This window comes from Chinchilla lanigera, unplaced genomic scaffold (genome assembly GCF_000276665.1).
Source record: "Chinchilla lanigera isolate Chin_1 unplaced genomic scaffold, ChiLan1.0 scaffold00030, whole genome shotgun sequence".
Classification (NCBI taxonomy): domain Eukaryota; kingdom Metazoa; phylum Chordata; class Mammalia; order Rodentia; family Chinchillidae; genus Chinchilla; species Chinchilla lanigera.
Genome location: NW_004955431.1, coordinates 10699878 through 10718500, shown reverse-complemented (window position 1 = coordinate 10718500; position 18623 = coordinate 10699878). Strand labels below are relative to the sequence as shown.

General features: G+C 34.9%; 1 protein-coding gene across 7 annotated transcripts in view; it reads left to right on the top strand.

Moving 5' to 3' along the window:
• Nbea (neurobeachin) overlaps positions 1-18623 on the top strand; it is a gene marked incomplete at its 5' end in the record, with an annotated part of 638824 nt that overhangs the window by 299384 nt on the left and 320817 nt on the right. For all 7 annotated transcript variants that reach the window (XM_013515839.1, XM_013515836.1, XM_013515838.1 and 4 more), the window contains 1 exon segment: positions 8993-9057. In XM_013515839.1, coding sequence (XP_013371293.1) covers positions 8993-9057 — 65 coding nt within the window.

Here is an 18623-nt window from a genome sequence, read left to right as displayed (position 1 = left end):
CCTCTTTCTTGCTTAATAAAATTAGCATTTATAGGCCAAGGTGTGTGGCTCAATGGTAAACACAAGCTTAACATGTACAAAACCCTGGGTAGCCTCAACATCAAGAATGGAAGTAATATCAAATTGTTTTCTTGATTTCTTCTGATTATTTCTAAAAGCAGTAGTTTTTATTTCAACAAGAAATAAGTACCCTCAGCCACTTAACATAACTAATGTGTTATCTTGTTCCAATATACTAAAATACAATGTTGTAAAAATGCTATGCTCTAAAAATACTGTTGTAAAACAGCTTCCTGGCAAAGGACCTTACCATATAAACAGTTGGTTCTCCATATCCAAGCATTCTGCATCTCTTCATTCAACCAACAGCAGATCAAAAATATTTGAAAAAAATTACAATTGTACTAAACCTGTACAAACATTTTTCATTATTTCCTATGCAATACAAAGAAAATGCTTACATAGTATTTATATTGCATCTGGCATAACTAATGTAACAGTCATTTGTAAAGTAAAGACACATGTGCATTAGTTCTTTGGAGTTACTATGCTATTTTATGAGGGTCTTGAGCATCTAAGAACTGTGGTTTTTGAACCAGTATCCCATGGATAATGAGGGATGGGTGTATATATCCTATACATATTAGTAGTGGCAAAAGATGCTCTCTTTAAACTTTGTATCTAGTAAAACACCTACTTTTTTATAATGATAACTTCAGTAACATGCATGTATTGATAAAAACCGCTGTATAAAGTTTTTTAATTTTATTAACAATTAGTGATCTAAAATTATGGGAATTTATGCCTACCTTTATATAATACACTAACTCTTCTCTTATTTACTAGCTAGATATAGTCCTATATTGCATAATAATTTTTCCATAATTGATCTTCATATCTGTAATCCTCTTTTTGAGCTGATCATTGATTTTTCAGTTCATACACTTAATTTTTCCTATAACCTTCTAGTAGGATATTCATAAAAATAAGAAAAAAGAAAAAAATTATACTTTAAATATTTTTCATTTAAATTACTTGGTTTATGTTTTGTATACACTGAAAAATTATTAATTCCTGGTTTTTTGTTACATAATATCTTTCTACTTCAGTTCTTATACTTACTAAAGCCATTAACTACTGACCAGGTTTATGAGCATGTTATAACAAGTATTCACACTGCAAATTTTAAGGAGCCCACCTACTTTTTTTTTAGTGACAGTTGATGATATGTAGACATTAAGGATATAGAAAAGTAGAAAAGAAGCCCTGGATTACAAGACTAAAATTTCAATTTACTCTCCTGTTTTCTGTAATAATATTGTCCACATTTTCCCAAAATTCTAAGATGGATTGAATCTCTAAGGATATAAAATTGGTCTATTTAATTTTTTACAAAGAACAAAGAATGAGAAATGTGTGTTGTGCTGACATAGATGAGGAGAAACTGATGGGAAAAAATTACATCCTGGGCCTGAGATCTCTGATAGGTCATCTAACTACCATAAAGTGATTGTGAAGTGAACATAGGGATTTCATTGTCATCCTTCTGGAACTTATTTGTCTTCAAAGTGTTCCCTTTCAAAGGGTCCTTGATATGAGATCCAAATCCCTGAAATAGTTCTTCATCTTAAGGAAATTTTATGCATCCACAGAGAAGATTTTTATAATTATGGCAAACTGTCTAAAGAGTTTTCATTTCTCTTCAGGCATTCACATCTGAAGTTGAGTATGTTTCCTCATGAAGATAAAACTTGGTGTTAACTTTCCACCTTTTCTTAGGTTGTTCTTTTTTTTTTCAGTAGCTCTGTATGTGTGTGTGTGCATGCATGCACGGTGCATGTATGTTTGTGTTCTCAAAAGGCAAAAGACCTTCTAGAATGACTTGGAAAATAAAACCTTACCCACATCATTGCCAATCTAACAGGGACATCTTGTTCCTGTTAGAAAACAGTAAGTTATTATTGTCTCACCGCATATGTGTTCATCTTTGTTTTAATACGTTTCTCTAAGTCTCTATGTCCAAATTGTTAGTTTTTGGACAGGAAATAAACTTTTCTTCCTTGGGTACGTGCATCCTGTTTTTCACTCCCTGTGAACTTCATACCTTAGCAAACTCACAAGTTAAATCCTTCTGTATTCTTTTTTGGGGGGCGTGTATTTTACTATGCAGTTCAAGCTAGCCTTGAGCTCAGTTTGTAGCCCAGGCTGGTCTTGAACTTAAGACGATCCTACTGCCTCAACCCTCCTGAGTGCTGGGATTACAGGCATGCCGTACCACGCCCAGCTCTTATTCTGTTTCTCATCACAAATTTCTTTTCTAAGTTTCCTTTCACTATTATAGTAATTATTGAAACTTCTTTTGAAACTTCTGAAGTCAGTTACATAGTAATGTATATTTTCAGAACTGTTTTTTAAAACCATAAACAAATGTGTGTTTCTGTAAAAGAATATAAAGGAGATATAAATGCTTCCTTAATTTGATGGAATTATGATGTAAGAGTGTTTTATAAACTCGAAGGAGGAAATTTATGTAGTTAACAAATTAGAGGCAAATATACATCACTTGTTAACAAATAAATAATTTCAGCGAGCAAGTGAGGTAGCTTGATGCTTTGTGTGCAGTCTCACAGAGGAAACAGTGCGCTGACATTACTGTGAGAGCAGCTGGGCACTTCAGAACAATTCTGGTGCCTGGGCCTTGTCCCTAGAGACTGTTCTGATGCAGTTGGTGCTGCTCACAACTCCTCCTGTTGATTATTGTGTTCAACCAGAATTGAGAACCACAGAGTTAAACAATACCATAGATTTAGGATTAAACTCTGTTTAACAAGAAAAGTACACTGATCATCTATAGTATGTGCCAGATACATACCACTTAATAAATACAAATAAAGTAACATCTTTCTATTAAGGAGTTTATGATGTAGAGAGATCTAAGTCACAAAACATAATGTATTCAATTTCAGAGTCATATTCTGGGATTAATAAAAGTAACATTGTGCTGAGGATGTAATAAAGTGGTTGAATTAATCTCACATTAATGTCTGCTTATCAATAGATTACTAATCAGTGATACTTGGTATTAGAGTGTTTGCACTGTAGCAGGTGTTAAAAATTAAACTCACACTGAGAGTCAAAATCACATTTCTATTCAAAGAGACTCAAACAGGTAACGCCAAGGAGTTTACAACCTCATGAAAATGAAATAATATCTGTGTTACTTGAACCTAGAGTCCTTCTTCAATATTAACCAGAGTAAATTTATATATGAAAAATAAAGGAAAATTTCCACATTTTTGTTTTTCCTGAAAAAAGAACTGTCTTTACCCCCTTTCAAAAACACCCTTTTCAAAAACACCTTCTTCACAATTTTTTCCCATTTATCTCACATAACCAAGATCTGTCTTTTTCTCTTCTTTTGTATGGTGTCTTCATCTTAAGAACTTTAAGCCTGTCTTTCTCTCAGTATCCTGTCTTATTCTTTCCCCTTTGATCTCACTATAAAACTCTTGGTAATTGTATTCTGCACTCACCTGTCTTCTTAGTTCCTTTTCACTTACCTGCCTGATGGCAGCCGCCTTCATCGGGAGTGTTCAAGTCCCAGATCTAGGAACCTGGCTTCTGTCGTCATCATCATCATCATACCTGGCTTTCCCGCCACGTGGGAAAATTGACAGTGTGCTCTATACAACACGTGGAGTGCTGTGCTTTAATGCTTATATTCAAAAAAGTCTGAAAAACTGGGGACAAAACATAAGAAAGTGACATAGTTCAGCCATCATAAAAAAGGTTCAACAAATGTTTCTTTGACAAGATTTCCACCGCCCTCTTTTCTGTGGCCTCTTCGGATAAGAAATTTTGGAAGGAGAACAACCCCATTATTTTAGGCCTTCTGAGAAAGGCTTCAACTCATTTATGAAGTTTTTCAATGGCATTACAATGCATGAATTCAGGAGTTATTTTACCTGCTTCTGCAAACAAATATACATTACATATACAAATATGAATTATATATGCCAACAGATATTATCTGTAAAGGAATTTTAGAGGAAAAGAAGCACATATTCATTGCAATGATAATATTTATTTTTTCTTATTATTTTCAGATTGACAAATGAAATTGTATCATGTAAAACATGTTTTGAATTATATATACTTTTTGGAATAACTAAATTAATTAACGTATACATAATCTGTCATAAGTTTCATGATAAGCCTACATCCACTCTCTGAGCACTTTTCAAGAATACAATATAATTAACTGTAGTCATCATTTCATACATGATCTCTTATTTCTTTTATCTGACTGCAATTTTGTATCCTTTGGTCAGCATCTCCAATCCACCTGACTTCCCACCCCATCCCTGGTAACCACCATTCCATGCTCTATTTGGTTTTTCACTTTTAAATATTTTTTACCTTATTATAACATTTCCTCTTGATATACTGCCCCTACCTACTCCTAAAAAAATAAGGGGGGAAATTGCTACTTTTCTCAGCATTTTTCCCACTATACTTATATCACAGTTTTGCAGTGTATCACCCTTTCTTATAAATAGCATTTGTTGCTGAACTATCCAAGGTTTTTGTGTTTGTTTTTTTGCCTTAAACAAGTCTTCTGGGGTTGTCTCTTTCCTCTTTGATTGCCCACTAAATTTTCCCAACCTTTCAACGTAAGTAAAAGTCTATATGCAATGTACATCAAGTATTCTCTCAGGCTTGTCTTGACTGTTGTCTTGGTACTTGTATTCACTATTATTTGAGAGTGAATGGTACTTGTCTTGGTACTTGTATTCACTATTATTTGAGAGTGAATGGTACTTGTCTTGGTACTTGTATTCACTATTATTTGAGAGTTCTCATTACCTTTCTCCTTGTTCACTCTATTGTTTCTTAGACTTGTCTCTTCCTCTTTTGACTTTTTTACGGGCTAATATATAGAGTTGGTCACATAATTTTGAGTCTATCCTTTTGGAGGACTTGATGTGTTGATGCTACCCTACTCTAGAGAATGGTCGTGTGACTTTCCCTAGCCAGTGCAGTCTGGGCAAAAGTGATAGGTGTTAATCTTGGGACAGAAATTACAGAAAGTGAGTTTGTGAGTAAAGCAACTTCCTTTCTCTCCTTCTTGATTGCCAGCAATTTTCCAAACAATGGCTATGATATTGATCCTCCCAGATTAAACTTACAATAATAGAGAATGAAATGCAGAACTTGAGCAAAACACAGAATTTGAGTTTAAACCTTTTATAATCCTGGGAGATTTGAGTACTATCACAGTATTTTCTTTTCTTTCCTGTTTAATATACTTTCTCATTTTGGCAGAGAAGACCTGCAGTTCTTGAATGAGAATGGATGAGAAAAACTCTCTCATGAATATCTGAAAAGCGCTTATTCTGTCACCCCACATCTTATTGCTTAGCAGCATAGTATGCTCTGTGCTGTGTTACACTACTCAGAATTTGGGGGGCACTGTTTCATTTTGCTTTCCAGTTTTGCTAATGAAAAATATAGTATCTAATTTTTGATAATTTGTCTGAACTTTTTTTTCCTGCTTAGGATTTTCCTTAACTCTGACATTCTATAATTTTATGATGATATCCCTTGGTGAGAGAAGTTATGTCATATATTTAATGCCTGCAGAAAAAATTGAACTTCTTCAATAATTGTCTAACTTCCATTATTTCTTCTTTGCTATTCCTAAAATCCTACTCACTGGATACTAGCCTTCCAAAGGCAAAACTTCCAGTTTCCTTATTTCTTTATCTTTTTTTTTTCTGACTCTTTTAATTGCACTTCATTATCTTTTTGTTGTATTTTCTGGGAAATATTTCCATCTTTTGGGCCAGGGATATAGCTCAGTGGCACAGTGCCTGCCTGGCAAATGCAAGGTTCCGAGTTTGATTCCTGGTACCCCCGCACCCAAAAAACATCTTTACATTCAAAGCTTTTTTAAAATGTCTGCAGTATTTTAATGTGTACCGATTGTATTAGTAAAGTTCTTGTTCTGTTACTTTGTTGTCTCTCATTTTCTACGTTTCATTACTGTCTCCCCACCTCCGTCTTCAGTATCTCTTTTTTCTATTATTTTGGTCGTGTCTGTCATGTCAGACTGCCAATAGGACTTCACGTAATGACTTTTAAAGTAGTGTTTATGATGAAAGGGTTCTTTCAGCATTCTGTTTTCCTGTGGATGTGGTTGGATATATGAAGGAGTATATGAAGTGTTGTCTTTTGAATAATGCAGTATGTCTGCTTCTGTTCTGAAATTTCCATAGATATTTTCCTGTTACCTTCAAATGCTTGTTTTTCTGTCATAAAAATGTGAATGCTTCAAAATTCATCCTAGGTCATTTAATCCTCTTTTTGTTTATTCTTCTGAGGAGATTTTCACTTAATGCTATGCCTTTATTAAGATTTCTATGTAAATGATTGAATAGTCCACATTTCTTTTTGATGTACCATTGTCACTCAAAATCCAACAAATGCTAACTGAAGGTAAGACTGATTTTTTCCAAATAAGTGCCTTTCTTCAGTGTTTTCATGATAATATTACCATTTTCTCAGTCCTCCATGTTGAAAATTTAGTGACTTACTTGTTGCCACCCTTGTACTTTAGCCCTTAAGCCCAAATCTTCATCCTACCCTGGTACGTACACTTCGTAATCCTTCCTATTTCCAGTTTCTCACTCAAAGTGCCCTAGTAGACTCTTACTGTCTCATGTGTGAAGAGGCGTGTCAAAAAATCTACTTTTTCCTCGGGCTCAACAAACAATAAATACCACTACCTTTTTAAAATACCTATTTCTTAGTCTTAAATATTTTCATAGGCTTTCTTATGACTAACAGCCTAACCTTAGCTTATTGCTATTTCTGTTATTCCTGTGTTAAAGGTGTAAAATAGCATTTCATAGGCTAAACACATATTGCATATTTTTTATTTAATCTGAACAGAGTTCGGTTATAATTTGGAGTGCGTTAAAATGCCTAAATATGTATTCTGTAAAGTGTAATTAAATATTCTATTCATTTTAGCATTTTCTGATAGAAAAACCTTAGTATACATGTGTAGCTTATAAAAAATGCTGAAGTTGTCTGTAAGAATCTATTCTTCACAGTGATGTAGATCTTCTTACATAGAATAAGTTCCCCCCTCTTTGTCGCTCACTTTCCCTCCCTCTCTGTCTGTCTCTATCTCTGTCTCTCTCTGTCTCTCTGTCTCTGTCTCTCATCTGGATTTTTGGAGACTGGGTCTCACTATGTAGTTCAGGCTGGCGTTGAACTCACTATGTAACCTAGGTTGTTCTCGAACTCACGTTGATTGTCTTGCCTCAGCCTCTTACGTGCTGGAATTGCAGGCATGCACCCTCATACCCAGCCAGTTTCTGTAATATTAGAATAAATGTCATGTATTCTTGAGAAAATTGAATATTTTATGGAATCATCATTTGCAATAAATATTGTTTATGTATTGGAAATATAAGGAGAATGGTAGTAAGTCATTTTGTTAAAATGTATAAAAAGAGCTCCCTGTTACCATTTTTAACAGAAACAACTTCAAAGTTTAAGTGAATTCCATAAAATGGAATCATAGTCATCTCATTTGGGTATTTTGTAGCTAGAAGCCAGTGCCTATAAACTGCCATGGGTTATATATGTCTTTTCCTAGATCATGTGCAAAGCCTTAAAAGGGAATGAGATCACGAGTAAAGTGAAGTATTGACAGAGAAACTGAACTTCTGAGTTTCTAGTGTCTGGAAAGGGCATGTGATCACCTCTGTGTGGCCAGCTCCTTATTAGGAAAACCACTACATGATCTATAGTGAATTATGCCGGTAATTAATAAGAATGTGTGTGTGTGTGTGTGTGTGTGTGTGTGTTGAGGGAGCTAAAGGAGTATTTAAGCAACTATTGAGAGGGATATAAATTTCAGTGTGAAAAACTTCTTTACCAGCTATATTTTAAAAACAAAACTTTGAAATTGCTAAAATGTACCAATAAATAAATAACCAAGACAGATTTTTAAATAATATTTTAAACATTCCATGAGAAGGTTACAAAATCAGCAATATGTTTTTCTAATTTAAAACACTATACAACAATCATTTATGTTTATAATGGTGTTCCTGAGCCCATGCCACTGCCAGATTCACAAATCTAAATTAGCAAAGAAAACAAATGCGGTATATTTAGGTATCATTTTAATATTTAGTATTTTTTATAAATTTCAAAAGAATTTATTATTTTTTACTATAGGTTTCAATCATATGAAATGTTCCTATAACTAGGATATTTCATTTCCAAATAAATATATTGTCTATATATTTCTTTTTTTTTTTTTTATAATTTCAAAAGAATTTATTATTTTTTACTATAGGTTTCAATCATATTAAATGTTCCTATAACTAGGATATTTCATTTCCAAATAAATATATTGTCTATATATTTCTTTTTTTTTTTTTTATAATTTCAACAGAAGAACCCTCTGTTAGGGCTTGAAGTTTTCCAACTTGAATCTGTCTGGTGCTTGGGTGGTCACACGATCTCTGGGAGGGAAACTTGGTGCTAAGAGCCAATGTGCTGCCCTCTTGCTTTCCATCACAGCCAGCAACAAGTCGTGGACCTTTTGGGCACTTGAAAGTACCTTCAGAGCTAAGGGATACAGGGCTAATTCAAAGATTTGATTTCCTGCAAACTACCATTTGTTATAAAGACATTTGGGATCAATACGTTGTGGGAGTTACCGAACTCACGACCTTGCGCTTGCCAGGCAGGCGCTTTGCTGCTGAGCTAAATCCCCAGCCCCTAGTAGAAACTTTTATAACACAAATAATATTTTTGGAAGAGTGCTTACTATTTCTTATAAAATCTCACTCTGATGAAACTTGGTAATAATTCTTTTCAGGTAACATCAACACGCTCTTTAAACTGGACGTTACCGTCACTTGCATGTTCATTTTCCTCACATTCAGTTTGTTTTTTCTCCTTTTAGGAATGGCAGAATTCTATTCAGAAGAATGCAGGACTTGCATTTATTGAGCTCATCAATGAAGGAAGGTAATTAATTTTGCAATTTTTGAGCAGTTCTCAGTGTACATTTGTTCAACTTGGCAACTGCTCTTTCCTACCATCTGTTTTTGAAATATACGAGAAAATATCTTGTAGCTAAATATTTTATCACACACGTACGCAGACATTAACAATTTAAAATAAACACATTTAATTTTTGGAGAAAATATTGTAGACCAAAGTAAAAATGAGATTTATAAAGTTTTTGTGAGATTGGAGCCCCAACTTAGCAAACGGTAAAGGTGTTTTACACAGATCAAATGAAGCCAATGCGCAGCCCCATCGGCCACCCCGTCTGCCTCAGCACTGCACCCAGGCCTCCCTCCTGAGCCCTTCCTCAGCACACGTGAGGTAGTTCTGTGTGCGCACGGCCCGGCACATACTCTGTATCCAGCCGCAGGTGGGAAGGGGGTTAAATAGGAAAAGCATAAAGATACTGGGTAGGAATTACTTGTATCAGTGTTAAAACACTGTAACTAAAATTATTTTTTAAAGAATTGCTGTACTTATGAATTTGTGACAAATAGCTCTTAACCATAATTTTTGTAAAGTTTTATGGGCAGTGGATACAGTAAGGTGGTGTAACTGCCACTCTGTGACATGTTTGACTTCTAACAGCCCCAAATCGGCATCCTTCATAATTTGAAATTCCTGTCAAGTGCAGTGCATTCTATGAAAAATAATTACTGAATTTTACCATGACCTGCTTATTTCTTACTTGGAAGTGGATTTAATTAGACTAATAAGGATATAATGCTTACGGTATGTCAAACTTACCTTTTCCTTCAAGGGGCAGTGATCATGAAATAGTGTTTTTTTAGAAAATTATATATGGTACATAAGCCCAAGTTTTAAAAAACACTAACTTGAATGCTACAATATTATTCAGTATTTTTCACTGACCATATTCTGAAAAATAGCCCATTTTTCTAAGAACTCATCTGTGTATTTCTCATTTTGATATCCCTTGATCTAATCATTTTTAGTCATAATAATAGTTTTAAAATTGAAGATAAACTTTCTTCTGATGCAGTGTTAAAGATGCAGGAAAAAAACTGGTTTGTTTTTGAGACCTTGTCCCACCATGTTGTTCAGGCTGGTCTTGAACACACTGTTTAGCTAGCCCAGGCTGGCCTGGAATGTATTAAGTAGCTCAGTCTGCCTCAAAGTCATAGCAGCCCTCCTGACTCAGCCTGCTCAGTGCTGAGATTAGAGGCATGAGCCACCATAACTGGCAGTAGAAACTTTTTTTTTTTTTTGGTTTTGGTTTTTCTCCGGTACCGGGAACCGAACTCACGACCTTGCGCTTGCCAGGCAGGCGCTTTGCTGCTGAGCTAAATCCCCAGCCCCTAGTAGAAACTTTTATAACACAAATAATATTTTTGGAAGAGTGCTTACTATTTCTTATAAAATCTCACTCTGATGAAACTTGGTAATAATTCTTTTCAGGTAATGAGAAAAAAGAAAAAAAGGCTAATAAGCATCATGTCAGTTTCAAAAGAAAAACTCTAGATTAACATACATACTAACATTGCTACTGAACTGGGAGTGAAAGAAAAAAAATGTCTTACCATCAGTAGCTCTCCCAAGTATTAAAAGAATCATTTCTCCACAATTTGAGCTACTATTATTATTACTGATTTAGAAAAGGAGAGTGGTAGAAAATTTGCTAATAGCACAGATTTTAAGATTTTAATACAGTCTTACGATTTGTTGGTAGAGATTGGGGTTTATTTTTATAGTTACAATCTTTTAAGAATTGTTAATCAGAAACGTTCACCAGAATGTTATTTGTACCATTCTAAATTTGTTTCATGGATCTTTGTGTGTTTTATTTAACCTTTGGACAAAAAAAAAAAAATAGGTATAATAAATAAATCCTCTTTTGTAACTCAGAACTCATTGTTCATTATGAGTTTTGATACACATAAGAAAGAATATTTCACCTAAGAGAGTTTAAAGTTATGGCACTCTGATATCTCTAAAGTTAGAGTCTAGGACTGCAAAATGATCATTAAAAAGTATTAGATGTAAGGGAAATATTAGATACGTTATTTAGTTTTGCAAGTTTCATATTAACCTGGTACTGATACTTGAAAATGGCCTTTTTTACAAAAGGCTTGTATCTAGAGAATGTGATATCTGGTGTTAAAGGTACTGTAAAATATATCTCATAGGTATGTATTATTTTTGCCTGTGATAGCTTTGGGATGAATATTATTTGAACTCATTCATGTAAGAATGAGGTGTCAAAAATTGAAAACCAGAAAAATCCATCTACTGTAAAAAGAACATATGGACAGGGTATATAGCTCAGTGGCACAGCGCCTGCCTCGCAAGTGTGAGGTCGTGAGTTCAATTCCCGGTACCAAAAAAAAAAAAAGATGAAAACATTAAAGTACCCTCCCTTAAAGAAATTAAATCTCAAAGACTGTAAGTGAGCAACTTTAAAATATTCTTCACCATGTCTATAATTCAGATGGAGAGGGGCTGGGGATATAATTCAGTGGTATTAGTGCCTGCCTGGCAAGCACAAGGTCCTGAGTTCAATTCCTGGCACCACACACACACACACACACAAATTCAGATGGAGGTAAAAGAAGCCCAAATAAAAGAACTGAGGCAAAGCTCTCTTAAAGATAAATCATGACTGAAGCTTTAGAGAAACAAAGATGACCTTGATGAGCATTGGAAGGAATCACATGTGAAACTCCTTAAATAAAAATGTATTAACTTTAATAAATTTGTGTTTCCATTCTTCATAGCAATTGTTCCTTAATTAAGGATGATTTGGGGAATAAAAATTAAAACGGGAATTGTTTTAATTTACAAGAATAAATCATGTATGTGTGATGAAATATCTGCTGAGCACCTACTATGTACCAAACACTATTATAAGACCAAGAAATACAGTAGAAAGCATGTGAACAAAATAGATATGGTTAGGCATGAGGTATGGGAGGGGCATTAGATAAACACATATACAGTAAGATTGCTGTGATAAAGATGTTGGAAATCTTGATGCAGTGGAACAACAGGGCACTATAACTAGTCTTCAGGCATGTGTTCCACCAAGTAGAGTTTTAGTGTTTTCAAAAAGTGCAACTATAGAAAAAGAAAGCTTTCTTAGATTAGTCCTGGACATAATTAAGAGATAGCCAAAGCAATAAGCAGGCATGTACCAGTCTTGTGGTGCGAGCAAGCAGGCTAGTGCTGAACATCACACACGCCTCCCACCCCCTGCCAAGATCCATCAACTCCAAGCTAACAATACATTTTACTTCCCCTAAGAGTAGGGCAACAGAGGGTGTACTAACCAGCCAGCCTTATCCTGGAGGACAACACCTGGGAAGAGAGGTTAAGGCTGGAAGCCAGCAGACATATGGAGAAAGTACAGACCTGGCCAACAACTTGAGGGACTCTAGTTGTCAGTGCTGAAGTGACTGGGTGAGACACAACCACAGGAGACTGCCATAGAGACCGAGTGAGCCAGAAATAGACTCCCTTGAAAAGTGTAAGCTCAGTATGGAAAGGACATTGACCCTGCCCTCCATAGGAAGCAACCATGCTTTGCATTTGTTGACATTAAGTCCAGTACAAAAAATACATACATGAATAGACCGGCCAACAAAATGCCTCCAAAAACTCCCAGTTTCCCCAAACTTGATGCATGGGATATTGAAATGGAAGAAACGAAAAGCCACTCAGCCAAATTATAGAAAATAGAATCCAGGGAGATAATACATCCACAACCAATAAGGTATTTGGCAAGCTCACAGAAAAGATAAGTAAACAGATAATGGGCCAAATAAATAAACTGACCAGTGAGTTTACTGAAGACATTAATAAAAGGCTAGCTGAGATAAATAAAATCATACAAAATATGAATGACCTGCACAGAAGAAAATTAAGAGTCCATAAAAAGCTTCCAAACAGAAATTTAGGAAATTAATAATTATACAATTGCACGGGAAGCAGAAGGGACCAATGTGAGAACAGTGTCAGTATTAGAACTGTTTTTGGTGATCAAGTAATGAGAAATAGCTTACAAATAATAAGAGACCATGAAAAATGGATTCAACAACTCCTAAGTGACACAGAGATTAATCTGAGATCAGTTGGAGTTAATGAAAAGTCAGAAGATAGCAAAAATGGCATAAAAAATCTGTTTACTGAAATAAGAGCAGAAAGCTTTCCAAATAAAGAGAAAGACTTTAACATACAGATAAGTGAGGCATGTAGAGCCACAAAGAGCCAAAATCAGAAAGCAATGCCCCATGACACAATTCTCTAAATTCCAGAAGTGCAAGACAAGAATAGAATCTTAAAAAACATTAGACAAGACCAGTGAATCATCTAAACCCATTAAAATTACGGCAGTCTTTTCAACACAAATATTAAAGGCCAGGGGAGCTTAGAGCAAAGTGTTTCAAATCCTACAATAAAAAATTCCAACCCAGGCTGGTGTATTCTGCAAAATATATTTATAAACAAGATAGTTAAGATAGTTATACAGCCATTTTCTCTTAGTTCATTGAAAAGAAAGGTATGGGCTAGTATTGTTTGGACAAGATACCATGTCTACATCTTGTACTGTGAATGACTACTACAAAGACAACAATATGCAATGTATTAATTATTGTAACTCTCCTACTAACCTGTTTTGAAACTCTGTTGTATTTTTATTTTTTCCTGTCTTTAAAATAAAAAAAAATTGATGGAGAAACAAAGACATTTTTATGGCTAAGAGCATCTGAAAAAAATTCATGACCATGGAACCCACACTCCAGAAAATTCTCAAGGATATCCTACAAAGACACAGTGAAGTTAACAATCCCCCAAAAATCTACTAGAATGAATATATCAGCTAGGGTAAGCCATTAAGTAGAAGGGAAAAATAGGGAACCAGCAACAGGAAAATAAGGCAGTGGCAGGATTAAGGCTGTACCTGTAATTCTCAGTGTGAATGGTCTCAATTCTCCAATCAAATGACACAAACTTGAAGAACAGACCAAGAAATAAAATCCCATGGTATGCTGTATACAGGACCATATTTAACACAAAAATTTCCAAGAAATAAGAACCTGAAAAAAGGAATATGTAGTTGTCCTGTATTCAGACAAAGTAGACTACAGCAAAACCCAAGAGTCAAAGGTCACATGTTTGTGAAAGGAACAATTAAACAAGAGCAGATAACAGTTAGTAACATATATGCACCAAACAAGAGCACACCGAACTTTAGAATATAAGTACTACTGGAAATAAAAGACAAGATAAACACAAACACAATTGTAGAGGGGGCCTTCAGTACCCTATTACACATACACAAATCAAAATGACAAAAAAATTAGACTTGAACTAAACTTTTGAATAAAATAGATTTAATGGATTTAATAGGCACAATGTCTACAGTGTTCCACCGAACAGCAGCAGAATGCACATTCCTTTCAGGACCACATAAAACTTTATCCAAACTGATCACATGCTAACCAACAAAGCAACTATAAGGAAATGTAAAAACTGAGGTTAGACCTTGCACATAATTAGATCATAACACAAAGAAGTTAGAAATCAGTGACAAAAGAAAACACAGAAATTATGGAAACTAAACAATACACTCTTTTTAAAAATTTTTATTGGTACGCTTAGATATATATAATGATCACATTCATCGTAAGGAATTTTACTTGTACATAATGTATCTTGATTCGTCTTTTTTCCCCATTTGCCTTCACTCCCTTTAGCCCTTCTTTCTCTCCTCATTTACAAAATCTTTGTTTTCAATTTTTTTGCTTTTATTCCCTTCTTCGTTTCCTTTTCTCCCGTCCTTTGTTCCACTTACCATTTGAACATTTTCTTCCTGTTTCACACTATGTCATCCATTTTGGTCTTTATTTACACTTTCAGTACCTTACACAAAAGAAACTGTGATATTTATACATGTATCTGATTTATTTCACTTAAAAGTATGGTCTCAAGTTGCATCCATTTACTTAAAATACCTCATTTATCCTTCTTTTTGGCAGAGCAGTACTCCATTGTATTAAAGAAAACCACATCTTCTTTATCCACTCATCCATTGATGGACATCTGAGGTGTTTCCAAAGTTTAGTTATTATATATTGTGCTGCTGTGAACATGGGTATGCATGTATCACTATGGTATGATACTTTTAGCTCTTTCATGTAGATACCAAGCTAGAGGATAGCTGGGTCAAATGGAACCTCTAGTTTTAGTTTTTTGAAGAATCTCCATGCTGATTGCCATATTGGGTATACCAATTTATACTTCTACCAACAGTGGAAAAGGGTTTCTTTTTTCTCACAGCCTCACCAGCATTTATTGTTGGTTGGTTTCTTGATAATAGCAGTTCTTTCTATAGTGAAATAGAATCTCAGTGTTGTTTTAATTTGCATTTCTAGAATGGCCAGTGATATTGATCATTTTTTATATATCTGTTGTTTGTACTTCATCATCTGAAAAGTGTTATTTCAAATCCCCATTTGGTTCCTTATATTTGGGTGAGGTCTGATTTTTAAAATTATATATTCTAAATATCAATATTTTGAGGAATAGCTAGTAAAAACTTTTTCCCATTCTGTGGGTTTTCTCTTTACTCTGTAGGTGGCTTCTATTTCTGTTCAAAAGCTTTTTAATACAATGAGGTACCAGTAATATTTCCTGTGTGATCACGGTTTTATTCATAAAGTCTTTGCCCACACTTTTGTCTTCAAGTTTTATCTATTTTTTCTCCGAGCAGTTTGTTTCTGTTTTAATACTTAGATCTTTGACTCATTTTGATTTTAGTTTAGTTCATGGGGAGAGATATGGGTCCATATTTACTTTTCAGCAGGTAGAATGCCAATTTTCCCAGCACCATTTATTAAAGAGGCTCTTTCTTCCAGTGAGGATGTTTTGGCCCTTTGTCAAAAATAAGGTAGCTGACTGTGCTTTGAGTTGTTTCTGTATCTTCTATTCTGTTCCATTGATGGGTTTGTTTTGTTTTGTCAGTACTGTGCTGTTTTTACCACAGTAGTTTTGTAGTATAACTTCAAATTGGGGATTGTGATACCCCCTGCCTTGCCAGAATTATTTGTGCTATTTTTGGTCTCTTCTGGTTCTGTATGAATTTTGAGATTCAAACAATACACTCTATATACACAATGGCTACTGAGAAAAGCTAGGAAAAAATGCAACAGTTTGTAAAACTAAATCACAATGCCAGTTCAACCTAAAAGTGATGTTTAATCACTGTGAATGCCCACATCACAAAAACAGAATGAAACAGTTCAGACCCAAAACTTATACAAGGAAAGTATAAAGATGACAGCATAACTCAATGAAATTGAAATTAAAAAGATCAAGTATTTGAAGGCTTGGTTCTTTCAGAGAAAGAACACAGTAGGCAAACCTTTAGCCATTCTGTGCCAAAGCAGAAGGAAAAGACTAAGGTCAATGCAATTTGAAATGAAAAGGTGAAATCAAAATTAATCTAGATCAAAATGAATATTAACTAAACCTGTATCCCAATAAATTGTAGAATTCTAAAGAAGTGAATGTATTTTTAGATACATATTGATTACTAAAATTGAACGAAGAAAGAGATTAAAAAACATTTAATAATCCAAAAATAGGCAGTAAAGTAGAAGCTGTATTTAAAAAGAAAAAATATGTCAACTAAGAAAAGCCCGGGTCCCAGTGCACTCACTGCAGAATTCTATTTTTTCCTTTCTCTTTTTTTTTTTTTCCCTCCTTTTGAGATGGGGTCTTGCTATGCAGTTCAGGCTAGCCTTGAACTCACTTTGTAGCCCAGGCTGGTCTCAAACTCACAGCGATCCTCCTGCCTCAGCCTCCCAAGTGCTGGGATTACAGGTGTGCACCACCACGACCTGCATCACTGTAGAATTCTGCAAAAACTCGAGGGAAGATCTAATACCAATATTCTTGAAGCTTGTTGGTGGAATTGAAAGGGAAGGAGTACTCCTAAAGTAACTCCTAGAAACTAGTGTTATCCTAATTACGAAAACAGACAAGAATCTAACCAGAGATAAAAATAAAATAACTATAGACCAAACTCTTTAATGAATATAGATGCAGAGATCCTCAGCAAGACACTGAGAAACAGAATCCACCATAGTATCAAAAAGGTCATACATCATGAGCAATAGGCTTCATTCTAGGATTCAAGAATGGTTCAACACATCACATCATTAAGTATAATACATCACATAACAGAGCAAGGACAGAAATCAGATGATCATCTTGATAAATGCAGAAAAAATCTTTGACAAAATCTAGCATCCTCTTATGATAAAAATCTCTGAAGAAAATAGTTATAAAAGGACCTTATTTCAATCAGGTAAAAGCAATTTATGACAAACCAACTGCTAGTATCATTTTAAATGGGGGGAAATGACAGCTTTCCATGTAAAATCAGGAACAAGACAAGGATGTCCACTATCACTACTTCTGTTCAATATAGTACTTTTAAAAAATTAGCGAGAATAATTATGCAAGAAAAAGAAATAAAAGGACTATGTACTGGAAGAGAAAAGTTAAATTGTCCTTATTTGCAGAGAAGATTCAAGAGAAGCTAAATCTCCAGCCCCCTAGTCCTTAGAAAATTAAGACTAGGGGGCTGGGGATTTAGCTCAGCAACACAGCACCTGCCTTGAAAATGTGAGGTCCTGAGTTCAATTCCTGATACCAAAAACAAAAAAAAAAAGACTACAAATTCCATTTGACCTGACTCTTTCCCTTCCCAAAAGAGTTAAAGACATTATATTATAGTGCTATATAATAGGTAAGGCAGACTATATGTCCATCTGCAGATGAATAGATAAATAAAATGTACTACTTATATACAGTGGAGTATTCTGCCATAAAGAATAACTGGAGTCATTCATAGGAAAATGAATGCCCCTTGAGACCATGTTGAATGAAATAATCAAACACACAAACTTAAATATCTTGTTCTATGAGAAACTGAAATCATAAGTAAAGAGCAAAATAAACGCTAGAAAAGAGGAAGTAGGGAGATATCTGTTTCTTAAATGAGAAGAGGATCAAGAGATGGCGAAGGGAGGGAGAGGAGAGAAAGGGGCTGAGGGGAGGAATGAAGACGTGATGTACACCTGCACCGGCTCTGCACAAGGCGTGCAAACATGCCATAGACAAAAATGTCCTAGTAACGGTAACATGATCAAAAGATAGTGGAGATAAATAAATTATATTAATTCTAGGCAGAGGGAATGGCATGGTGAGAAAGACCTGGAGACAACAGAGCAGGATACTTTGCTGCAGCAGTGTTCTCAGCAAGCCAGCAGACATTTATGTGCGTACTGTGTGCTGGACACATCAAGATGTGAAGTCCCTGTGTGGAAAGGGCCATTGGCATAGATCATGCCATGGGGTAGGGTGCTGGGAAGTAATTGAAAGGTTTAGGCCTTGCCTGCAGTATGGGAACAGATTTCAGAGGCTCAAGACTGGAACAGGGACATGGAAATGAGGTTTCAATAATTATATGGAAGACCATGGTGTCATGGACTGATAGT